At 42.4% G+C, this 26,696-nt stretch overlaps 1 protein-coding gene across 3 annotated transcripts in view; it reads right to left on the bottom strand.

The window, feature by feature from the left end:
• The window catches only part of mideasa (mitotic deacetylase associated SANT domain protein a), a 58,859-nt gene extending 36,908 nt beyond the window's left edge, over positions 1 to 21,951 (bottom strand). For all 3 annotated transcript variants that reach the window (XM_060916364.1, XM_060916365.1, XM_060916366.1), the window contains exons 1-2: positions 21,476 to 21,951; positions 18,960 to 20,541 (exon numbers count right to left, since the gene is read on the bottom strand). In XM_060916364.1, coding sequence (XP_060772347.1) covers positions 18,960 to 20,300 — 1,341 coding nt within the window. In that variant the 5' untranslated portion in view covers positions 20,301 to 20,541; positions 21,476 to 21,951. The remainder of the gene's footprint in view (positions 1 to 18,959; positions 20,542 to 21,475) is intronic.
• Between the last annotated feature and the right edge of the window lie 4,745 nt (positions 21,952 to 26,696).

The following is a 26,696-nucleotide window of genomic DNA, read 5'->3' as shown; positions in this document are numbered from 1 at the left end:
GAGATATTTCATGTTTTGTTGGTCAACTTCATTTCATTGGTCAATATGCGCCCATTCCTGCGTTTCAGATCTGTAAGACATTCCAAAAAAAGGTGGGACGGGAGCAATTTAGAGCGAGGGATGAGGTAAAACAATTAAATAAATGATGTGATTTGAAGCAGGTGACTGTAATCATGATTTGGTACAAAATCAGTATCCAGGAAAGGCCTAGTCTTTGAGGAGTAAAGATGGGTGGAGGATCTCCAGTTTGTCAACAAATGCATGAGAAAATGATTGAGATGTTTAAAAACAAAATGCTCCTCAAAGCGTAAGATCATTAAATGATTCAAGGAATCTGGAAGAATTTCAGTGTGTAAAGGGCAAAGGGCTCAAGCCTAATCTGAACACCTGTGATCTCCGATCCCTCAGATGGCACTGCATCAAGAACTGTCATTCATCTATAGCTGATAGAACCACATGGGCTCGGGATTACTTTGGCAAACCTTTGTCAAGCTACAATACGGCATTACGTGGCTCAAATTTTGCCATAAAAACGAGTACTATAGGAAAAAACCCCCGCTAAAAGTTCCACAAGCCATAACTTTTGAACTATTTGAGGTAGATGCATGAAATTTTCAGGAATTGTTCTTGGGTACAAGATATCTTTAAAATACTGCAACTGAAAAGCCACAATTGCATATTTACCACTTTATGTATGGTTGAAATCTGTAAAAGAAAAAAAAAAATCAGTTGTGCTTTGGAGCATGTTTGGCCTTCTATTTTTCCCCCACATTTAAACATGTCCGAGCTTTTGAATTCTGGTATTTATTTCTCATATTGCAGTACTGTTTTGGTAACTAGGTATTTGTCTAAAGAAAAAAAAAATGAAGTTGAAAAAGTCTAAAGAGAGGATATGATATGAATATGAAGTTGGAATGGTCAACCAAACTATATTTATTAAGGGACCAACTATGCCTTGTTTTACGACAGATGAAAATGTAATATCGAGGCACATTTCTTATAATACAATCATAAAACCGTATCAAAGAACTAAATATATTACATAGACACGAGTGTTTTACTAGGAAATACACCACTCGTATTTTTCATACGAGCTCCACATGGAGAACCAAACCCGTGACAAATCTCTGTGTCACTCATGAAGAAATCGATGAATTGTTTTGATGAATTTGGGGACTTTGTTTGTGAATGTGTCGATATAATATAAAGAACATTATATGGTGGTGTGAAGATATGAAGCTTATCTTCTCGTGTTGAAAAAATATACAGTGTATATTTAAAATAAAATAATAATAATAATAATAATAATGTGTACACACCCCGTTAAAATTATTCTTCAAATTTGTGTTTTAGAACTGGGCATAACAGAATAAAGATAAATTGAATATTTAGACATAAAATGCATATGTGTGAAGCAGAGGTGGAAAGTAACGAATTACATTACTCGCGTTACTGTACTTGAGTAGCTTTTTTGTGTACTTATACTTTTTCAAGTAATTTTTAAAGAGTGTACTTTTACTTAAGTATGTTTTCTTTTAAGTAGTGTACTTCGGTACATTTTACATCACAACCGTTACTGAGTAAAAAAAATAAATAATTTTTAAAAAAGGCTAAAACGGAGAAGGGGAAATGCGTTCTGGAAATGAATCACGGGAAGGACAGTTGTCGCGCGCGCGAGTCTCACACAGACGATGGCGGACATGCACCGGCGCTTTAAGGGGGGGGGGCTCAAGCCCCTGGGCCACAGCCAATCAGGGGCCTCGTAATATTAATAAAATAAACTGTCGGAATCGTGGGCCTACATTAATGTACGGATAGAAATAAGGTTAGAAATAAATGACCGCACAGTAGCCTGCTGTAAAAGACATGGTGGATGTGGTTCACGAAACGAACACCCACAACTGTACCAGAATAAAATGTAACGTCACGCACGAAAGCGCGCCAAAGACTGCAGACTACAGAGACACAAATTTAGAGGCTTTGAAAGATGAAGCGTTCACATGTTAGCGGGGCGCATAAAAGGAAAAAAAAAAAAAAAAAGAGATGCAGGTAATGATAGAATCGTTGCCTAAAGTCACAGACTTTTTAAGGTAAGGATCACCAATCTGTTCAGAATATCAGCTACTTATCAGTTATCAGCCTACCAGCAGCTAGACTATGTGCAGCTAGGCTAGATATGCTATGATCTGTCCAACAGTAAAATAAATCAGTTGTGATTTGAATACGTGTCGTGTGATTTGAGTTATAATCCTGTTAGTATAATAGCATATTTCGATGGGGATAATAAAATGTCTAAAACGGCATCTACTGAAGAAATTGATGAAAAGATTGTAGCCTATAATTTTCACAGTTCGGGCAGCAGACAGAGTAAGCATACTGAGGGGAATAGCAATACAAAGCTAGTGCAGATCCACATTTCTCGCTAGCTGTGTTGGGTGTGTTGTTAACCCGTGTGGATTTAAGTGAAATACTTGAGAAGTTCTGTGGTCAAGACAACGTTTTAAGGTAAGGACACTTGATTATTAATGTTTGCCCGCCGTGGCTTGTTGTTGACGAAAGGCCCACATGATTTTGCCTTATGCAGCTACTGCTAGCGTCATGCTTTGAACTAGGTTAAGCTCATTTGCGCTAAAGGATGGTGTAGAGCTCTCTTAGGTGTGGGTGGAGCACAGAGGACGGCAGGACAAAGCTTCAGGGAACAACAGGCTTTTATTGCCAGACTTTTCAGTATAACAATCGTTCGTATTTGGTAAATACACACACACACACGTTGTGTTCTTGTCCCGGGAAGAGCTCTCCTCTGCCTCCTTAAATAGGGTGCGGTACTGGGAAGACACACAAACACAGGTTAATTACCGTCAGGTGTAGTGATTCTGCCACTCACCTTCCCTGGCTCTGCCCTCCTGTCACAGACCGGCGCTTGACCACGCCCCCGCTGCCACAGATGGGTTTATTGAAGGACTTTGATGTTGCTAGTTTCTTTTTAAAAAATCGTATGCTCAAAACAGTATGCCCGTGTTCATCATGTTTAACTTTTTTCTTGATGGAGTGCGTGAAATATTGTTGCAAGTGGTATTTCGATGCAGTCATGTCAAAAAGGCAGTTGAATGCACGGTCTTATTCAAGGAGAAGGAAGACTTGCATGATGCTTGAACATAGATCGGTAAAATAGACCCTAGTAGGACTCGGTTTCGTGTATTTCGGTCTGTAGAGTTATGAGTTTGGCCGCTGTCCATGGTGTTTACGTTTCATGTGGCCGCCGAGCCAAGTACCTTCATCATCATCATCATGTTCCCCTGTCAAAAGTTAAACTCTCTAGGGGTGCTTCTGCTGTAGCAGTTGTTCAAAGTTTGATTTGTCCATCATCATACGTCTTATCTGTTGGGTGTCTATGCCCAGCAGATTTTCCCATTTCGTCCATTTGTAACCATTTTTGTCAAACAGGAGCTGCTTTTGCACTTGGTTATTGCAAATCCGGCAAACATGAGCAATATATTTTAGTTGTTGTACGTAGCAGGATAGTTTTATATCCTGGATTCCTGTCAGTTTCCGGAGGTCAGCATTGGACATCTTGTAGCTCCAGTCTATATCTTCATTTGTAGTGTTCTTTTGGTCAGGGGCATTCTTTCGTTTATATCCACCTTTAATCATTTTCCTTAGGAAGCCATGCCACACTACCTCAATTTTGTGAATTTCACTGGATGATAGTTGCCATGCCTGTGTGCTGTACAGGAGACGAGATCGAACACATGCCACTAGGAACTTTATACGGGTTTTTAGTAGTATTCGGTGGTCGGTTAGAACGTGTTTCAGTTCATTCCATTTCATGAATGCAGCACTTATCCTAGCATGCAGGAAGTGTGAGGATTCATCACAGTTGCTGACATTATAACCAAGATATTTAAAGGTGCGGACGTTTTTAATATTAGTGCCGCCAAGGGAAATGATACTTGGTTTACATTTGATATCCTCATTGACATTAAAAGCCATTGTTTCTGTTTTGACATATATTTGTAAACCAAAGCAGGTGTAGGTCTTATCATACAACTGAAGAATATTCTGAAGCTCCTCGATGGATCCAGCGAGTATGGCCTGATCATCTGCCTATAGAATCTCTGTTATGCAACCCTCTCCTGATGCTCGTGCTTTCGTACGCATTTCTCTTGTGGATACCTCATTTGGAATGCAATATCTGAACTTGAAGCCTGTATCTGGGTACAGTTTTGATATCTCATGCTGTGCAATCCTGACAACAAAGTCCATATAGATATTAAAAACTGATGGGGATTCTAGGGCACCTTGTCTTGCAGTGAATGTTTGTTTTCATGCCATCGAGCTATTTTTATGTATTTTATTTTTTAAAAGGACTTGTCTGTAGGTGTGTGTGTTTTATGTTTACAACACATAGGTCTACATTAGCGCACGCACGCTTGTGTGGTTATCTCTGGCCATGCCCCTATGTGAAAGTTAAGCAGTATCACTGTCCTGTCCGTGGTAATAATCAGAACCGGCTCCGTAATGATAATGCGCGCGTTCTTCTCTCCCTCTGTGGTCGGATGTGTTGAGCGATGTGAGCGTGGGCCTTGCACAGCTACGCTGAGCCAAACGTAACCTATCGTAGGCTTCTAGGCTAATTACATGCTTACACTGTAAATGCTTGACACGTATTGCAAATAAAATAAGAGTGTTTTTCTGGCCAACGGTAAGGGTAGGGTTGACAGGTAGCCTATGAGGGGCCTAGCCCCTGGGCCACGGGTGTTGATAAAGCGCCCCTGCGGACATGGAGGAGACCGAGGAACCTGTGGTGGACGACCCTGCAGAAAACGCAATTTCTTCCAGTAATGAAGTGCACCCCTGGCCCTACATACGTGATCACTTCAGCTTCGTAGAGAAAAGGGGTGACAGTTTCATTATGCAATGCAGATTATGTGTGCCCAAGAAGACAACCATTGCGGCATACAAAAATTCGACGTCTAATCTGCGCAAGCATGTTGAGGTAAGTATTGTCATTGGCATCATAATCACGGGCGCAGATAGAGGGTGGGACGGGTGGGATTCGTCCCACCCAGATTTAAATTCACCTCGTTCGGTCCCCCCCCCCCCCACACTTATAGGGAGGAAAAAACGTCTATGCTGTCTTTCTTTGCATAAGGCAAACCTCACGGAAAAATCAAAAGACTAATTACCATTCGGTTTATTGAGGTGCACAGCAGTGTATACATAGTTGCAACAACTCACATAAAACAAAAAGACTGATATTCGGTTGGTTGAGCTGCGCAGACTGCACAGGTTGCAAGCTCGAGCTTGGTTGCTATGGTTACCCACAACAAGTTTGACAGGCATATCGGGGTTGGGGTTGGTTTGCTGGCAGCTTTGTCCCCCCCCAGTTTTTTGTTCCCCCCCAGTTTTTTGTCCCCCCCCAGTTCAAAAAACGTATCTGCGCCCCTGATCATAATGTTTCCTTTCCATAGTAAAACCGACAATAGGCTGGTTATATTCCAAAAATAGTGGATGGCATTGCTAATGTTGAAGTAGCAACCTGTTGGTACTGTAACATAACGGTAACTAGTCTGTTATTCGGTTGGCTAATCACGCAAGCAAGTTAGCTCGCCAACCTGACGTGATCAGTCCTCCTACCATTCTACATCCAACAGGCCAGAAAGGAATACTAAGCAAAACAAATAATGTTTGAATTGAATTGTTCAATAACGCACAGTGCACACAGGCAAGCTACGAGATTTCGGTGCAACATTTCACTTTCATATTTCGTGTACAATGCTTTGTGTGTGGTCAGGGCGATGTAAACGACATGACTGTGTGTATTGACCTTTTTTGTTTGTCTCAGTTTTAATGCAGCATTATCCTAAGCATTCAATTTGATACACTTCCTTTAAATAAAACATCTGGGTTGAGATGTACATATATCCTTGTTTCCTCTTCTTTTTCATTTTTGCACAACACAATGGAGGCAGAAAACACCCATTGTTAAAAGTAACGTTTTACTTTTACTCAAAGTACATTTTAAATGATCTACTTTTTACTTTTACTTGAGTAGATTTTTTGTCTGGTAACTTTACTTGTACTTAAGTAAAATTTCATCAGAGTAACAGTACTTGTACTTGAATATAATATTTTAGTACTCTTTCCACCTCTGGTGTGAAGATATGAAGTTTATCTTCAAGTGGTGAATATGTACAGTGGATATATAAAGTGTACACACCCCATTAAAATGATTGGCTTTTCTGATGTAAGAAAATGAGACCAAGATAAATAATTTCAAAACTTTTCCCCACCTTTAATGTGACCTATAATCTGTACAATTCAGTTGAAAAACACACAAATCTGTTGGGGTGGGGGGGTTAAAAAAAAAAAAAAAAAAAGTACAATAAGCTGGTTGCATAAGCATGCACACCCTTAAACTAATACTTTGTTGAAGCACCTTTTGATTTGATTTTAAAAGGTCAGAGAGACAAAGTTGTGAAGAAGTATAGATCAGGGATGGGTTATAGAAAATATCCCAAATTTTGAATATCCCACGGAGCACCATTAAATCCATTATAGCAAAATGGAAAGAATATGGCACCACTACAAACCTGACAAGAGAAGACCCCACCCACCAAAACTCACAGACCGGGCAAGGACGGCATTAATCAGAGATGCAACAAAGACACCAACGCTAACACTGAAGGAGCTGCAGAGATCCACAGCGGAGTTGGGAGTATCTGTCCATAGGACCACTTTAAGCCATACACTCCACAGAGTGGGCGGGGTTTTATGGAAGAGTGGCCAGAAAAAAGCCATTGCTTAAAGAAAACACATTTGGAGTTTGTTCAACAGCATGTGGCAGACTCCCCAAACACATGGAAGGAGATTCTCTGGTCAAATGAGACTAAAATTGATCTTTTTGGCCATCATGGGAAATGCCATGTGTGGTGCAAACCCAACACCCTGAGAACACCATCTCTACAGTGAAGCATGGTGGTGGCAGTATTATGCTGTGGGGATGTTTTTCCATCTGCAGGGACAGGAAAGCTGGTCAGGATTGAAGGAAAGATGGATGGCACTAAACACTGGGCAATTCTGGAGGAAAACCTGTTTGAGTCAGCCAAAGGTTTGAGACTGAGCCAGAGGTTCACGTTCCAGCAGGACAATGACCCTAAAGATACTGCTAAAGCTACACTGGAGTGGTTTAAAGGGAAACATTTAAATGTCTTGGAATGGCCTAGTCAAAGCCCACACCTCAATCCAATTGAGAATCTGTGGCATAACTTGAAGATTGCTGTACACCAACGCAACCCATCTAACTTGAAGGAGTTGGAGCAGTTTTGCCTTGAGGAACGGGCAAAAATCCCAATGGCTAGATGTGCTAAGCTAATAGAGACATACCCCAAGAGACTTGCAGATGGAATTGCAGCAAAAGGTGGCTCTACAAAGTATTGACTTTGAGGGGTGAATACCTATGCACACTCCAGAAGCAATCTCACCAATATGGATAAACCCAGGCCTGGGCTATAGTTATCGGTCTGGTGTGACCACCAAAAACAAAAACTACAGGGGACTGATTTTTCTTTTTTGTGGGACCAGGCCTTTATAATCGCTCTTTGCACTTCTATTTGCCAGCCAGATATCATCGCTGATGCGAACAAACTACTGTTAGTCTGCTATACAAGTCCATACTTGCTAGTCAGATTTTATAACCAAGAAGTGTGTATAACCACACCACCAACAAGTCTGGTCCATCTTGTTACTAATGTGCAAGAGAGAAATATAGCATATTTAAAGCAGGGTTTTTTTCTAGAAAAATTTAGTATGAGGGCGCTCACCATGGCGAGGGAGCGAAGCGGGGGGGGGGGAGATGGTGCCGGTTGTCCCCCCCCCCGCCGTGCAAAGCCTTTGAAAAATGCTCCAATGGGACATTCTGAGGCTATCTGAGAGGGAAATTGTAACAAATTGTCTGTCAACATTGAAAAAGAAAGAAGTAATCTTCTTCTGCCCCAGACAGTCTTTGGCTTTCTTCCGTTTCGTGCCGCGGGATGACATCTTTAAATGCCCAAGTGTCAACAAAAACAACTCGCGAACTCCTTCTGTCAAAAGCTCCCACGCCGGTGGGTGAAAGGTCATTCAGTCTCGAGAAATCTCGCTCTACAAGTCAGCTGACCTTGTATGTAACCCATGTCAAATCTCACGAGAGCAGCCGCGACAAGTAAACAACTAAACAACATGGCGCCTCAGTCTGGAAAACGCCAATTCGGATTGTTTTTGCACCATCTGGCGGTGTATCTACTATGATTGGAATATTTTTGGAGCAATTATAACGTATTTGATGATCAGACACATTGTCACGTACTGTTGCTGGGATGTTTTCATAGAGTCGGTAAGGGGGTGCACGCCGAGAGTAAGAGGGCGCAGCGCCCCTGTTCCCCCGTTTAGACGAAAGCCTGTTTAAAGTATCCTTCAAACAGGAAGAAAGCTACTGAAGAAAAACTATCAGACATTGAACCTGGTTGGATCTTATTTCAAAATATAATCAGTTAATTCTTCTGCAAGTTATAACAATAATTCTACAGACATCCTACAAACATTCAATCACTCTTTAGTGAGATATTGTGATAAGAATCTCGGAAACAAACAAAAGGAAGGATGGACAAAACAAAAATATCATGCATCCCTTACTGAGTAGCATACAGTGGTGCTTGAAAGTTTGTGAACCCTTTAGAACTTTCTATATTTCTGCATAAATATGACCCAAAACATCATCAGATTTTCACACAAGTCCTAAAAGTAGATAAAGAGAACCCAGTTAAACAAATGAGAAAATTATTATACTTGGTCATTTATTTATTGAGGGAAATGATCCAATATTACATATCTGTGAGTGGCAAAAGTATGTGAATATTTGCTTTCAGTATTTGGTGTGACCCCCTTGTGCAGCAATAACTGCAACTAAACGTTTGCGGTAACTGTTGATCAGTCCTGCGCACCGGCTTGGAGGAATTTTAGCCCGTTCCTCCGTACAGAACAGCTTCAACTCTGGGATGTTGGTGGGTTTCCTCACATGAACTGCTCGCTTCAGGTCCTTCCACAACACTTCCATTGGATTAAGGTCAGGACTTTGACTTGGCCATTCAAAAACATTAACTTTATTCTTCTTTAACCATTCTTTGGTAGAACGACTTGTGTGCTTAGGGTCGTTGTCTTGCTGCATGACCCACCTTCTCTTGAGATTTAGTTCATGGACAGATGTCCTGACATTTTCCTTTAGAATTCGCTGGTATAATTCAGAATTCATTGTTCCATCAATGATGGCAAGCCGTCCTGGCCCAGATGCAGCAAAACAGGCCCAAACCATGATACTACCACCACCATGTTTCACAGATGGGATAAGGTTCTTATGCTGGAATGCAGCGTTTTCCTTTCTCCAAACATAACGCTTCTCATTTAAACCAAAAAGTTCTATTTTGGTCTCATCCGTCCACAAAATATTTTTCCAATAGCCTTCTAGCTTGTCCACGTGATCTTCAGCAAACTGCAGACGAGCAGCAATGTTCTTTTTGGAGAGCAGTGGCTTTCTCCTTGCAACCCTGCCATGCACACCATTGTTGTTCAGTGTTCTCCTGATGGTGGACTCATGAACATTAGCCAATGTGAGCGAGGCCTTTAGTTGCTTAGAAGTTACCCTGGGGTCCTTTGTAACCTCGCCGACTATTACACGCCTTGCTCTTGGAGTGATTTTTGTTGGTCGACCACTCCTGGGGAAGGTATTAATGGTCTTGAATTTCCTCCATTTGTACACAATCTGTCTGACTGTGGACTGATGGAGTCCAAACTCTTTAGAGATGGTTTTGTAACCTTTTCCAGCCTGATGAGCATCAAAAATGCTTTTTCTGAGGTCCTCAGAAATCTCCTTTGTTCGTGCCATGATGCACTTCCACAAACATGTGTTGTGAAGATCAGACTTTGATAGATCCCTGTTCTTTAAATAAAACAGGGTGCCCACTCACACCTGATTGTCATCCCATTGATTGAAAACACCTTACTCTAATTTCACCTTCAAATTAACTGCTAATCCTAGAGGTTCACATACTTTTGCCACTCACAGATATGTAATATTGGATCATTTTCCTCAATAAATAAATGACCAAGTATAATATTTTTCTCTCTCATTTTTTAAACTGGGTTCTCTATATCTACTTTTAGGACTTGTGTGAAAACCTGATGTTTTAGGTCACATGCAGAAATACAGAAAATTGTGAAGGGTTCACAAACTTTCAAGCACCACTGTAAAACTGACCACGTAGTCGAAACAAAAAAAACCCAGCTGTGACGATTCTGCGCGGAGACAGAGCGTGCGTGACAGAGATACAGATCGAGATAATTAACCGCATCTTATCATGCTTCTGCATTTATTTCATTTCAAAGAGGAAAAAAAAAAAATTATTGGCTCCTATTCAAAAACGAGTTTCCCAGGCCAGATCTAAATGCTGTGTCGCTTTTTTCAAATCCTGTTTTTTTTATGGTAGACCACAACAAAAAAAAAATGCATCTAACCCCTAAAACTTTATTGTTTCGCCTTTTAAAAAAAGAAAAAAAAAAAAAAAACCTCGTGACTTTGTTTTGGGTTAATCTTCAGCACTGGTTGGATGGATGGATAGTGCTTGTGCATGATCTCTTCGCAAACACTGCGAGCTTGGGTGCATTGGCTACTCCCTAAAGTTTCCGAGCCTGTGTGCGGAATGTGTAGATGTGTAGACATGCAGTGATGCTCTTTAGAACAAGTCTTGCACACAAACACACTGCTTTCGGTCATGCACGATATAAAAAAAAAAAAAAAAAAGACTTTAATAGCAGTTCCACCAGCTGCGCCGCACACATGCAGCACCAAAAGTCTTAAAATAGCTGCGTAGATTTCTTATTCAATTTGGAAGTCTGTTTTTTTCCCCCCATTACAAAGACAAAAACAGGCACTTTGTTTGTGCTAATAAAGCTGGTTGAAGAGTTAAACACTTAATTTTTTTATACCCGTTTAATTATAATTATATCGTCTCTACCACACCTCTATAATATTCATCCTATTTATTTAACATTAGTTACCAGGGTTTTTTTTTCCCCCCTCCACACTTCTCTGCATATTTGGAATTATTCTATCCACATTCATTTGATATGAGCAACCGCGTGCTCCGATTGGCTACTCTACTACTAGGATATCAGCTCATAGATCGTGAGTAGAGAAAACCAAAACGGCGGAGCGTGTTGCTGAACCAACCGAGGACGAAATAAAAACTCGACTCGAAAACAACCCCCCCCCCCAAAAAAAAAAAAAATACACACACACAAAAAAGCAACAAAATATGGAATGAAAGTATTTGATGGTAAGAACGTCTTTTTTATTTCTGAAGAATTACCACCATCGCATTTTTCACAAATTGCTCCGGTCATTTCACCGGTTTGTTTACATTCTTCATCTTTAAAGCTAAACTGCCTTTCAGATTTTTCAAGTGTAGGTTATAAAAAGAATTTCCCCGACACTCAATTATTTTTGTTTTGTGGACCGAAAGCTACTGAATTCAAATCACAGACTTCAAATTTTATTAGGGTTTTTTTTCCAAATAGAAAAATGAACGAATTTACGGCTATGTGGCCCTAAATTCTCCGCCATTTTTTCCTGCTTCACCATGACCCCATTCAAGATACTACGTCATGCATGGCGTGGTGGGCTTTCCCTGTTTGCGCAAGGCATTTTGGGATACAAATTTGAAACAGGAGAGAAAAATGGAGGACGTGAGTATGAGAATGAAACATGAAAAACCGACTACAGTAACGGAAGGCGAGAAGAAAAGATGTCATGTTATATACGAAGGAAAGGAAACGCAGGACCAAACTAATAAATATCGAGCACCTCGGTGTGATCAGCTATTTGTTTAGCGGCAGAATAATGGAACCTTGTCAGTGCACGGTCAAAGGGAAACCTGCGCATGTGCACACACACTGACTTCCTTCATCTGCTTGACTGCGCAAATTATTGCGACAAACGATAAAGATGAAAAAAGAGAAATCTGGAGTGTGCATAGGTATTCACCCCATTGATCTTTTTGGCCATCATGGGAAATGTGTGCCGCAAACCCAACACCCTGAGAACACCATTCCTACAGTGAAGCATGGTGGTGGCAGCATCATGCAGTGGGGATATTTTTCATCTGCAGGAACAAGAAAGCTGGTCAGGATTGAAGGAAAGATGGATGGCACTAAATACGGGGCAATTCTGGAGGAAAACCTGTTTTAGTCAGCCAGAGGTTTGAGACTGGGACAAAGGTTCACGGTCCAGCAGGACAATGACCCTACACATACTACTAAAGCTACAGTGGAATGGTTTAAAAGGAAACGTTTAAATTAGGGCTGTAACAATATGCGTATCGAAATCGCGATACGCAGAGCCACGATCCGTATCGCGATACAAGAAGGCAGAATCGCGGTACACCCTTTCAAACTTCTCCTCAGCCCAAAAACAGAGGCGCTTCCAAACTTCAATTTATGAATACTTTACTTTTTATTTAAATTACATTTTAAACTTACTTAAATTACTTTTATTTTTTATATCTATTAGTAAGTCGTTTTTTCGCCGACCTGCGACAATCTTCTGCGAGTCACGCAACGTCCACACTCGCCACTGGCAGCGCATTAATTTCTTTTAAGCGGTCGCCATTCTGGTTGCGACGCGGGGAGCGAATCTGTAAACAAGCAGCTCATTGGCTGGCTAGGTGTGGACAAGCCAATCACAATCACTTGACCGGAAAGGCATGCAGTGTTGCCAGATTGGGCGGGTTTAGGTGCTTTTTGGCTAGTTTTGAACATATTTTGGGGTGGAAAACATTAGCAATATCTGGCAACACTGAAGGCATATCTGCTTGGGCAGAAGCCTTCTGCAGTAGTTACATTTTGACACGCGAGCAATGTTTCACCATAAAAATTCCGTAATTTCCATCTGTTTTCCGCAAATCACAGAAAATCATTGGCCCTATGAGAGTGAGACAGTGAGAGAGCCACCCCCCCAAAAAAAATCTTAACGAATTTACACGATTTGGAAAAATGACTTTTTCAGAACCGAAAAAACCAGAGCTTCCGGCTCAACAGTATTATTTTGAGAAATAAAAGTTTTTGGATATACATTTGTTCATTTTTGCATACATATTACTCATTCTCTGCAGTGGTCTGAATTATTTGTTATTAAATAGTTAAATGTAAGTAAGTAAATGTTAATAAGTCAAATTTACTACTTTAAAAACACATTTTAAAAAAATCGTGGGTCAAAAATCGCGATACGAATCGAATCGTGAGTTGGGTGTATCGTTACAGCCCTAGTTTAAATGTCTTGGAATGGCCTAGTCAAAGCCAGGACCTCAATCCAATTGAGAATCTGTGGCATAACTTGAAGATTGCTGTATGCCAACGCAACCCATCTAACTTAAAAGAGTTGGAACAATTTTTCCTTGAGGAACGGGCAAAAATCCCAGTGGCTAGATGTGCTAAGCTAATAGAGACATACCCTAAGAGACTTGTAGTTGTAAGTATTCACTTTTTTTTGTGCGCGCGTGCGTGTGTGTGGGGGGGTGAATACCTATGCACAATCCAAATTTCTGTTTTTAGTGATGCAGTGCTTGCAAAGCACAGCATCACTATTGTTCTTCTGCGTGTTTCTTCTTCTTCTAAAACTTATTCATCTTCCGTACAAATTTTGATTTCGAATAACTCAAGAACCGTACGTCGCACACAGACAAGCAACATATCAAAACGTGCGGCTCGATCGGACTTGCTATGCTATTACTTTGTTCGTTATTCTATGATTTTTTCGCAACGTAGTCACGAAAAAATCGTCCAAAAAACCCCATTCATTTCTATGGAATTAATTGAAAAACAATGCACTTTTTCAAACATCCGCTGCTCTGGCATGCTTTCACCTAGAGATATGATTCAAACTTCAAAACGTAGGAAAACTGCTCTGTGGATCTGGCATTCAACTTTTTTGCTAGGGCCTCTACTTTTGGATCAGTCCCAGCTCAAACACCATGTGGGTGCCTGGACAAAAATCAGGCTTTATAATGGGTGTCTATTGCATTACACACTAGTGGAGCTCAGGAATTTAGAGTGTAGGCAGCCTGAAAAAAAACCCTCAAACTTTCTCTTTTAAACTGTGATTTCAGCCACAATTCTCACTCTACACACATAATTTTCTCAAAAGTAGTAGCCACACTTGTCGTGATTCACACAATGTGTCAGTGGCGGCTCCTGAATTTTTTTTTTTTTGGGGGGGGGGCAATTTTCCCCCGTTATGTCTACACGGACCATAAATGTCGACAGGACTGAAGTAAATTGACCTAGGTAGCAAGTCAATAGTCAACCAAACCCAGAAAAACACCACGGTGACTGGAGCCCTCAGTTTTGTCTTTGCCTCGTAGAGCTAACTCGAACACGCCACAAAATTTCACGCATTGGATGAGCCGGTTTAATATGTGCCTGTTCTTGCTCACCTCATCGTTGTGGCGGCGAACTGCTAGCCTGTAGCCCTCATCCGGTTGTGTAGCGATGTTCACTGTCCCAAAAGGCGAAAATTTCACGCAGCTGCCCATGTGAATCTTTGATGACTCATGTTTTTTTATTTTCTCCGACAAATGATGCATGTCCGAAACTCCAGTGACCGTCCAAGCAGTGTTGTCCATGGAGCCACCTCCAGGGTGGGAAAGTAAGCAGGGGGAGCAGAAAACTGCTGAGGCGTCCTTGCAGCCAGCTTGCCAGGATTTGCGCTGGGACCATGTTGAAGTAAAACCTCGAGTATATGATTTCCCCCCCTTGTCGAAATTTGTTTTATGTTTAGATTTGGTCGAGGGGGGTCCAGCTTGTTTTGTTGCCAATTTAGCTCGATTTGCTCGCTGACTAAATGGAACTTCTTTTAAGGACCGCACTGAATTGCTTTCCGCATCCATCTCACCTCAGAAACTGAGCGGATCGAACGCAACTTTGCCGCGCTTCGCAGTGACGTAAGCACGTTAGGGCAAGCCCCCCCGGAACCCACAGAGATTGCATTGAAGTGTCAGTCAGGAGAAAAAAATATATATTAACATGGGACTCTATCAGTGAACTCTTGGGCGATTTTCAGCGTGACTGAAATCGCCCCAAAAGGGGCGGTACTCTAGAAGCAAGACCACCCTGATTGGACAATGATACCCAGAGACAGATTAAAACGGCCTCGAGCAGCGCTGGTGAAAGTTTGTTTTAAAAAAAGAAAAAAAAATTTTTCATTTTGGCAGTGCGTCGCCCAATCGCCCTTATGCACCAGCCGCCCTTGCAATGTGTCTAACTACACGATAGGATTTACAGTTTTTGAATGAGAAGCCTGAAAGTAAGGAGAGGACAGGCGCGCTTCCCCATAGACTCCCATTATAACCGTGGCAGAAAAGTCACTCATCTTTAACTCGCTCTAGTGACCTCATTTTTTACACTACAGACAAAAAATTACATCAGTGTGTTCAGGAGAGCCTTGTGGTGCTCACTGTGAAAGAATTTTGTGAATATCTCCTTCCGTTTTCATGTAAATCCCCGTTGTTTGGGGGGTCCCCCCTGAGGAAAAACTGCCCTTTTTGTGTGCTTCTCTGCTCACAGCCAGTGTTGCCAGATACTGTTGACATTTTCCAGCCCAAAATATGTTCAAAACCCGCCAAAATGCACTTGAAACCGCCCAACTTGGGTGGGAAACCGCCCAATCTGGCAACACTGCTCACAGCGCCAGGTGGGGGAGGGGCTGCTCGCTCTCACACACACACACACGGGAGGGAGGGGCTGCTCCCTCTTAGAGAGACACAGGCTTGTAGCTTCATGGCAAGTCACACATTCACACAGTACAGCTCAGCTCCAGCAACTGTGACTGCTACGCGCACTGCATCTCTCAATTTCCCGCAGGGGAATTGTCATCTCTAGTTATATCTTAATTATTGTTTGCATCACAATAAAACAACAATTTGCAACTTTAAAGTGGTTGGCATGTTGTGTAAATCAAATGGTGCTAACCCCCCAAAATCCATTTTAATTCCAGCTTGTAATGCAACAAAACAGGACAAACACCAAGGGGGATGAATACTTTTGCAAGACACTATGGAAATAACATGCTTTGTTTCTATAGAAACAAATTACAGAAAGAGCTGTATGGTGGATGATCCTTATAATCTACACCTCACCTTAAACAAACAGCAACATTTTATTTAATCTAACAAAGAACGTGTGTGTCATTGTGGATATGGCGAGACTTTCTGTGAGGAAGGAGACATTTTATTTGAATATTTACGGATGGAGTCTCCAGTGTCGACACTTTATAACAGTCAGAGAAGAAGCTGTAAACTTTTCTGAGACAGAAGACTTTGCACTTTCTCAAACATGACAAGCTGCATATTTTAGGACTTGCTGACTTCAAGCGAGAAATCGAGAGAAAACAGCGAGTTAATAAGTGGTTTTAGCTGTTATGATGTAAATAACTCATTTTGCAGATGCTCCACAACATTAAAAGTGATGACAAACAAACAAACAAACAAACAAACAAACAAAAAAGGATGATTTACTGTTCATTAATGAATTTTTACCTCTGACAATTGCGCTGGAGGAGGTTATGGTTTCACCTCCATTTGTTTGTTTGTTCTCAACGTAACTCAAAAACTAGTGAATAGATTTGGATGAAATTTGGAGGAAATGTGAGCCATGGGACGAAGAACAATTTTGATGCAAATCCAGATATGAGTGGATCCAGGATTTTGTTTTTGTCTGTTCCCAACGTAACTCAAAGTAGTGAATACATTTGGATGAAATTTGGTGTCCAGCTTTAGTATTATCCTCAGTTCAAGTGATTTGATATTGATAATAGGTGTCCTGATGGAGATAAGCACTCTACCAAGTGCCCTTCTAGTTACAGTTGCAATCGTGCAATGGTTAGCGCTGTTGCTTTACAGCAAGAAGGTTCCAGGTTCAAACCTCATGGTCGACTGGGGCCTTTCTGTGTAGAGCTTTACAAGTTCTCTTCCTGTTTGTCTGGGTTTCCTCCAACAGTCCAAAGACATGCAGATTAAGTCAACTCTAAATTGCACATACACTCACTGGCCACTTTATTAGGAATACCCACACAAACACCTGCTGTTTTATGCAGTTCTCTAATCAGCCGATCCCTTGACAGCAGCACAATGCATCAAATCATGCAGATACTAATCAAGAGCTTCAGTTAAATGCTCAAACATCAGAATGGGGAAAAACTGTGATCTCACAGTGAAGTGTGACTTTCTTTCACTGTGGCATGGGTGTTGGTTTGAGCCAGATGGACTGGTTTGAGTATTTCAGAAACTGCTGATCTCCTGGGGTTCACACACACAGAGTCTCTAGAGTTTACACAGACAGAATGGTGCGAAAAACAAAAAAAACACTGGAGTTGAGTGAGGGACAGTTCTGTGGGTGGAAACAGACACCTTGTTGATAAAAGAGCTCAGAGGAAAAATGTCCAGGAAGGATACAGCAACTCATAGCAACTCTTTACAACCGTGGTGAGCAGAAAAGCATCTTGGCATGCAACAGAGAGAGAAGACCACATTGGGTTCCACTCCTGCAGCCAAGAATAGGGATCTTAGAATCAAGAACAAAATCCTGTTAAAGTGGCCGGTGAGTGTAGGTGCGAATGGTCGTTCGTCTCTGCGTGTTAGCCCTGCGATAGATTGACAACCCGTCCAAGGTGTACCCCCCACCTCTCACCTGAAGTCAGTTGGGATTGGCTCCAGCTCAGCCACAACCCTGACAGATAAGTGGGATCGATAATGGATGGATAAAATTGCAATTGCTAACAAATTGCTGAGGTACAAGAGGAAAACAGTTCAGGGCAGGAAAATAATCAACCTAGGGGTGGTAACAATAGTACCAAACAGATAAAAGCACACCCTGAAATGTTTTATCCCTTACATACATCAATGTAAGTATATGGCTGAAAGTGGCATTAGCACAACAACTGCATTTGATACTAATACGCTTTTGAGTTGAATGCATGAGGTTTAATGCACCCACCCACCAAGCACAAAAACATTTTTGCTTATATTAATTGCTGATCTGGATTTTGGTAAGAGTGAAAGGTTTTGTTTTTTTAAAAATACACAGATATAGACTGTGGAGACTGTTGTGGCCCTGTGATGGCCAGGCATTCTATCCAAGGCATGTCCCTAACTCCAGATTCACTGTCACCCTGACCAAGATAAATCAAGATGAATAAGTCTATGGTCATATATGGGTGACACAATGCTGCAGTGGTTAGCACTGTCACCTCACAGCAAGAACGTTCTGGGTTTGAGCCCAGCGGCCGATGGGGGCCTTTCTGTGTGGAGTTTCCTCTAGGTTCTCCATTTTCCCCCACAGTCCAAAGACATGCAGTTAGGTTAACTGGCTACTCTAAATTGTCCGTGTGTGTGTGTGTGTGTGTGTGTGAGAGAGAGAGTGCACAGAAAGGAACCAGCCACCCTACTGTTGCAACTCTGGCCAAGTCAACCAAAACATGGTTCGCCTCAAGCCCGGATTGGGTTCAGCAGCGATGACCATGTGGTCATCTATAATCTCTCAAACCCAATCAAGGTCTGGCCACAGCTAACTAAATATAGACCAATAACAATGTCTTTTTAAGGGTCAATCTAGAGCACTAAGAAGACTTTCATGGATGTTTCTGGGTCTATACTGAAATACAGCACTACAACGTCACAAAAATCCAGCCAGCACAAACATCTGACAGTCATCAATACTCAAATCTTACTTAATATATGAATAATAATAAAGTCTGAATAATAGTCTTATTCGAATGGTTTGCCTTTAACTTTGATGAGGCATCTTCACTAAGGGTTTTTTTGTGCGCATGTTTAACGACTTCTATATATTAAAAAAAAAAAAACCACCACACTCACCTTTGCAGGCAAAAACTCCATCTCCGAAGCCTTCTGCGCCAGAGTCTCGAGGTTTATCTCCTTGGACGTTCTCCTCCTTCTCTGCGTACTATGGATAACCCCTACCGAGGGTCCAGGAGCACCAGCAACGCCTCCGTTACGGGCCGGCTCCTTTGCCGGTGGGTTGCCTGGAGGAGAGATGCCGTCCCTTGAGAGTCTTCTGGAGCGCCGAGGGACAGCATCAGGTTTGCCTTCAGTTTCTTGCGTCTCCTGAAGTGCTTGACCAAGACCCTGATCTTTGCTTATTGGTGACTGCAGACTTGGATCCTGACTTTGGTGAGGCAAAGTACAAGAACCTGCCTGTTTGACCTGATTGTTGTCTGGTTGTTGTAGCGGTCTGGCCAGTCGCTGGTCTTGCTGAAGTGGTTGTGAAGGACATGATTCTTGTTGCAGCAAGTTTTGCAGCTGGTGCAGCTGATGCTGCTGTTGCATCTGCTGCAGTTGTTCCTGCATTTTCTGCTGATGGTGGAACTGCTGTTGAATTTGGAGCAGTCGTTGTTGTTGCTGCTGTTGCAACATTTGCTGCATTTGCTGCTGTTGCTTTTGTAACTGCAAGAGCTGCTGCTGCTGCTGCTGTTGTAATTTTGGTGGATCACTGTAACCCAGATTTTGTGGTACGCTGTTTCCTTGGAAAGCCTGAAAGAAACTCGAGGTCTGAAGCTGCTTGTTAGGTCCGAACGCTACCTGAAAGGGCTGTAGAGTTGAGTCAGGCATGGAGTGACGCATAGTATGAGACTGGTACTGTGGGTCTCCTGGTTTATGACCCTGCTGTTGAGACTGGAACGGGGATTGATGCATGGCTGCCATAGCATGAGAGTCCCATTCCATTCCCTGTACCAGAGCTTGCGTTGGTTCAGAGTAGGGCACAGAGGAACCTGCAGACATTTTCTCTTGCTGCAAGGTGTCCATGTCATGATTGGTCTTGGGTAAAGCTTGAGGTCCTTGTGCATCCTCCATTCCAGTCAGAGAAGGTCCAAAGTTCTGGGGCAGTTTAGCTGAATTTGGTAGGCCTGGAAACCAAGTGGAGGAATGCATTGGCTCTTGAGACACCCATTTCATTGGACCCGATTGCTGAAAATGACCCCATACTTGATAACCTTTCTCGGGTTTAAAAATAGCCGAGCTTTGGAGATCAAGACCGGGGTCCGGCCTTCCTCCGGTACCACTGTTCACTTGCTCCAACGATGCACCTCCGGCGTTGTAGAAGACCTCGCCTGAATGCTGCGTCAGTTCTTCGATACCTTCAATATTCTGTTTGCCCAGATTACTCACGTTCCCTCTCTGATGAGGAGAGAGGCTCATATTGAGATTGCAAAATTACAAAAGGGCGTGCAGAAATGATCATCAGTACACACCAACTGAAAAAAAAAAACACTGCTCTACAAGTCTGACTGCATTCGTCAGAAGGCCTTAGTCGTATGTAGCCACCACGCAAAAGAGGGAAGAGAACATGAATTGCACTTCCTCCCTTGCCTGTTCTCCTCTTCTCCAAACTGGTTCTGCTGTAAACAGCCAAGCGGTTTGTCATCCCTCAGGCAAGATTCTGGAAAAGAATAACTTAAGATGAGTCCGAGAAAGCAAACGGAACATTTTTTCACAGTTTGCCTTGAGCCAAAACCTTTTTCACTCAACCCTGGTCCTGAAGAACCCTGTGTCCTGCACATTTTTAGTGTTTTCTGTGCTTTAACACAGCTGTAACAACTCAAAGTGCTTTTAAGTTATTTGATTAGCTGTGTTGGGAGTAGAAAAAAAAAAATCAGGAAAATATGTAGGACAGGGTGTACACCAGGCAGACCAGGGTTGGGAACATGGTGTACAAACAACCCTCTCAATGACACTTCCTAGCCTAGTTAGACTCGGGTCAGCGTATAATAGCTGGTGAATAGCTTCCAAAGGACAACACCTTTCACTTTGTGTACGAGTGAGAAACTACATATACGGTATGAACGTGGATTCCATATTCAATTGAGTTCTTGTTACACGAAAATCAGTCCTGCGAGATGTTTCCAGAGTGAGCTTTGGGATTCCTTTGGAGAAACTTGATTTTTCAGTCCAGGACAGAGAACAGTGGCAGAAAGCAAACTGCAGCAGCAGGGGCGTGGACAGTGCAGTGCAAGACAACAAGAATTACAGGAAGTGAAGAGGGAAGGGGAAGAGAGAATATGGGAGAATGAGAGAGAACGCACTTCTCAAACCTACAACCCTTTTCACTAATCACAAGGGTATAGAATTATTATTATTATTATTATTATTATGATTATTACTACTCACTCCAGGTTTTGTGCAGGACTTCACACACTGATTTTTCAGTTCACTTTATTTGCTTAGGCCTCTAAGGAATGCGCACGCGCTGCTTTGACACATATATATACATACACATATATATATGCAAGCGTATGCAAACAATGCACAGGAAGGCATGCAACTCAACTGTCTTAGGCTTCACGTGTTGGTTTAAAGCGCACGGATCCACTTACTCTGTTCACGCCGCAGTGTCGCCTTGCCTTCTTTCCCTCTTTCTGTCTCTTCAGGTTCGGGTTACACGGTTTAGTGACGCAGACAAACCGATCCAAATCCAACCCGGCGCAAAGTCGACTCTCTTGCATGCACACTTTTCTCTCTCTCTCTCACTATTACAACCCCACAGCCGGGTCACAATCGACCGCGACTCTATAGGAAGTCGTTAAGCCTCACGACGTCGATGTGTCAACATCTGTAAAGCGCGAGCTGGAAACAAAGTTGCGCAAAGTCGCGCATTCCGCTGCGTCGAGCGGCTTTTCTTTTCTTTTGCCTTGTGGAGTTCGTTTGCTTTACCTTAGGGGCACACTGGGCTTCAAACTCACTAAACAACCACCCAAACTAGTGAAACCTAAAATCTGTTCTCCGTGTGTAAAGTTTCAGCTCATGTTTGCACGTCTTCCGTGAGACTTAAGAGTCGGGTTGCACGAGATTCAGATAGTGACGGGTGATTCATGAATCAACCGATGCTTTAAGAGAGTCGATTCACAAGTATGAATGATTTTTTTTTTTTTTGCAAAGGGCTTATGCTACTGGATGTTTATTTATTTATTTATTTATAAATTACGGTGGGCGGCATGGTGGTGTAGTGGTTAGCGCTGTCGTCTCACAGCAAGAAGGTCCGGGTTCGAGCCCCGTGGCTGGCAAGGGCCTTTCTGTGCAGAGTTTGCATGTTCTCCGTGTGGGTTTCCTCTGGGTGCTCCGGTTTCCTCTACAGTCCAAAGACATGCAGGTTAGGTTAACTGGTGACTCTAAAGTGAATGTGAATGGTTGTCTGTGTCTATGTGTCAGCCCTGTGATGACCTGACGACTTGTCCAGGGTGTACCCCGCCTTTCGCCTGTAGTCAGCTGGGATAGGCTCCAGCTTGCCTGCGACCCTGTAGAACAGGATAAAGCAGCTAGAGATAATGAGATTTATTTATTTATTTATAAATTATGGTGGGTGGTGTAGTGGTTAGCGCTGTCGCCTCACAGCAAGAAGGTCCGGGTTTGAGCCCCGTGGCCGGTGAGGGCCTTTCTGTGCGGAGTTTGCATGTTCTCCCCGTGTCCACATGGGTTTCCTCCGGGTGCTCCGGTTTCCCCCACAGTCCAAAGACATGCAGGCTAGGTTAACTGGTGGCTCTAAATCAGAGCATTTTTTAACATAGTTACTGGGAGACCAAATGGTCTCCCAGTGGCCAGATTTGGTCTCCTAGTCACTGCCAAACCAGCTTCACTGGGAGACCAAATTTTAAACCAAGTTATGTCTTATCATTTGGTTCAATCAGTTGCAATTAATTAACCAAGTACCATGTAAGTATACACTACTGTTCAAAAGTTTGGGGTCACTTTGAAATGTCCTTATTTTTGAAAGAAAAGCACTGTTCTTTTCAATGAAGATCACTTTAAACTAATCAGAAATACACTCTATACATTGCTAATGTGGTAAATGACTATTCTAGCTGCAAATCTCTGGTTTTTGGTGCAATATCTCCATAGGTGTATAGAGGCCCATCCAGCAACTATCACTCCAGTGTTCTAATGGTACAATGTGTTTGCTCATTGCCTCAGAAGGCTAATGGATGATTAGAAAACCCTTGTACAATCATGTTAGCACAGCTGAAAACAGTTGAGCTCTTTAGAGAAGCTATAAAACTGACCTTCCTTTGAGCAGATTGAGTTTCTGGAGCATCACATTTGTGGGGTCGATTAAATGCTCAAAATGGTCAGAAAAATGTCTTGACTAGATTTTCTATTCATTTTACAACTTATGGTGGTAAATAAAAGTGTGACTTTTCATGGAAAACACAAAATTGTCTGGGTGACCCCAAACCTTTGAACGGTAGTGTACATTTAACAAGGAAAATTAAGATCTATGTTATAAGATATACACACAAGATTATGTTGGTTAAGAGAAACAAAACTAAAATTTGGTTACTGAGATGGCTGATGTCAGAATCCGATGTCATTACTGTGTAACTTTGAGTGTCTTTGACATAACATTTGTGCTTGGTCATTGCTCTTGATAGCTGTGTAGTCACTGTAGTGTGTTTGTCTGTATGGTGATTGGTGAACCATTTTGCATCACAGAATATGCCGCAGCGGTGCAGCCGCATGGACTCTGGAGCCTGTGATTGTATTGCCCAGACCAGTTGGTCTCCTAGTGGAAAATCCTTAAAAAATGCTCTGCTCTAAATTGACCGTAGGTGCAGAGCATTTTTTTTAAGGATTTTCCACTAGGAGACCAACTGGTCTGGGCAATACAATCACAGGCCCCAGAGTCCATGCGGCTGCACCGCTGCGGCATATTCTGTGATGCAAATTGCCGCATTACGAATCCTCGTTTCAGCCAGCATAATATCAACATAGTTAATGCAGTGCCAAGTTACCATAACTTCATCATAAGTATGGTAAAATACTAAAATTACATTGAGTTTAAGTTACTTTTTTATCAACTTTCATAATATTATGTATTTTAAGAAACAGTGAAAAATACGAAATAAGAAAATCTTCAATTTTATTGCTCAATGTGAAACATAGTATCAAAAATAACTGTATATTTAGTCTATAATTTGGAAATTGGAACAGTCTTGACAACCCAACTTCAATATTTCTTAAACATTCCAATCCAAAGAAAACAGTCTTATGAATTTGGACCAGCAATTCAAGCGTCTCCCATAATCCCATTTCAGTTTTACCTTTCAGCATCAATCTAACATAACTTGGTTTAAAATTTGGTCTCCCAGTGAAGCTGGTTTGGCATTGACTAGGAGACCAAATCTGGCCACTGGGAGACCATTTGGTTAACAGTTATGTTAGATTGATGCTGAAAGGTAAAACTGAAATGGGAGACCATTTGGTCTCCCAGTAACTATGTTAAAAAATGCTCTGCGTAGGTGTGAGTGTGAATGGTTGTCTGTGTCAGCCCTGTGATGACCTGGCGATTGGTCCAGGGTGTACCCCGCCTTTTGCCTGTAGTCAGCTGGGATAGGCTCCAGCTTGCCTGCGACCCTGTCGAACAGGATAAAGCAGCTAGAAACAATGAGATGAGATAAATTATGGTGGTGTAGTGGTTATCACTGTCGCCTCATAGCCTTCTTGCACGTTCTCAGGGTGCCCTTGAAGAAGAAGAAACCTTTATTTGTCACATGCACACTTCAAGCACAGTGAAATTCATCCCCTGCATTTAACCCATCTGAAGCAGTGAACACACGCACCCAGAGCAGTGGGCAGCCAAACTAGAGCAGTCAGGGGTTAAGTACCTTGCTCAAGGGCACTTCAGACCAAGGCCGCCCCACGTTAACCTAACTGCATGTCTTTGGACTGTGGGGGAAACCCAAGCAGACACGGGGAGAACATGCAAACTCCACACAGAAAGGCCCCCACTGGCCGCTGGGTTCAAACCCAGAACCTTCTTGCTGTGAGGGGACCGTGCTAACCACTACACCACCATGCCACCCTCAAGACTTGTTTCCTCCTAAAGACATGCAGTAAGGTTAACTGGCTACTCTAAATTGCTCATAGGTGTGAATGGTTGCTTCCCAAGCCCAGAAATAGGAGGGTTGTGGCGGGAAGGGTATCCGGTGTAAAACTATACTACAATTAATATGACATGGATTAGTATGGTCCAGATGGACCCTGACCTGTCAATAGTGCTGAACAAGGGAGAAAAAGAAAGGGTTTATGCTACTGGGTGTTTGTTTGTTATAAATTATGGTGGTGCAGTGGTTATCATTGTCGCCTCACAGTAAGAAGGTTCCAGGTTTAAACCTCATGGGTGACCCAACAGGAACCTCCCTATATCTGTATAGGTTTCCTCCAGGTGCTCTGGTTTCCTCCCACATGCAAATTAGGTTAAATATCCAGCCACTGGGGTTGCACAAGCCAGTGCATACTTGGTGCCAGTCCCAAGCCTAGGTAGATTGGGGAGGGTTGCGTCAGGAAGGGCATCTGGTGTAAAACCGATGCCAAATCAAATATGTGGAATAGATCCACTGTGGTGACCCCTAACAGGAACAGCTGAAAGAAGAAGTTTTTGCTACTCATTTTTTTTTTGGTTAAATTATATACTTTTCACTATGTTTTCAATACCATGTTTCCTATTAGCAACTAAACTCACTTTCAGTAGCCACTTAATCTGGAGCCAATCCAGGGAATGCTGGGTGTGAGGCAAGAATCAAAGAAGAAATAAGAAGACACCCTGGATGGGATGCCAGTACCATGTACATGCACACGCTCATTCACATCTAAGGGAAATTTATCCTAGCCAGTCCATCTCTTCTTCTTTCAGCTGTTCCCATTAGGGGCCACCACAATGGATAATTTCCCTCCATATCTTCCTCATGTCCTCCTTCACCACATCCACTTTTCATTCTATCTGGCAACTCCATCTCCAGCATTCTGTTCCCAATATACCCTGAATCTCTCCTCTGTATGTGTCCAAACCATCTCAGTCTCGCCTCTCTCACTTTTTCTCCAAGCTGTCCTACATGTCCTATCCCTCTAATATACTCGTTTTTGATCCTGTCTAACTTTGGTACTCCCAATGAAAATCTCAACATCTTCAGCTCTGCTACCTCCAGTTCAGCCTCCTGTCTTTTTGGTCTTACTACTGTCTTGTACCAAGCCAGTCCACCTACTAGCATGTTTTTGGGAGGAAACCAGAGAACGCAGAGGAAACCCACACAACCTGGGATCAAACCTGGGATTCTGGAGCTGTGAGGTGGCAATAATGTAAGCTGCTGTGCCTATTAGCAGCTAAACTGGATTATGGTGTATAATTTAATATTGTTATGGACAATTCCAAAAGAGAGTAAAGGGTGCTTATATTAGTCTTTTCAGGGGATAAATCATGCTTAGAAAGTTGTTAGAAGTGCACCAGATGACACCAATTTACATATCCACACAATCATGATAATTTGCTTATCACAACATATTATGTAAAGGAAGAATATCCACTCAAATACTCATGCCACCCTGGAGGAGATCGACGGGGACTTACCACCCATGTCTTTAAGATTTAGACAGAAGAGAGTGCTGTTCGCTGGGAACAGTTTCTGAGCCCAAGGAAAAGCTATATCCCAACTTCTCCTCTGGAGCCCAAGCCACTGCCCAGTGACATCTCAAAAACTCACCTGCCCCTCCATAATCTCTAGGGACACTGGGATGGGGATGCAAGATCTCCATGTGGCCATGGCTGAC

Source organism: Neoarius graeffei, chromosome 3, assembly GCF_027579695.1.
Source record: "Neoarius graeffei isolate fNeoGra1 chromosome 3, fNeoGra1.pri, whole genome shotgun sequence".
In the NCBI taxonomy this organism is placed as follows: Eukaryota; Metazoa; Chordata; class Actinopteri; order Siluriformes; family Ariidae; genus Neoarius; species Neoarius graeffei.
This window is presented reverse-complemented; position numbering and strand designations above follow the sequence as displayed.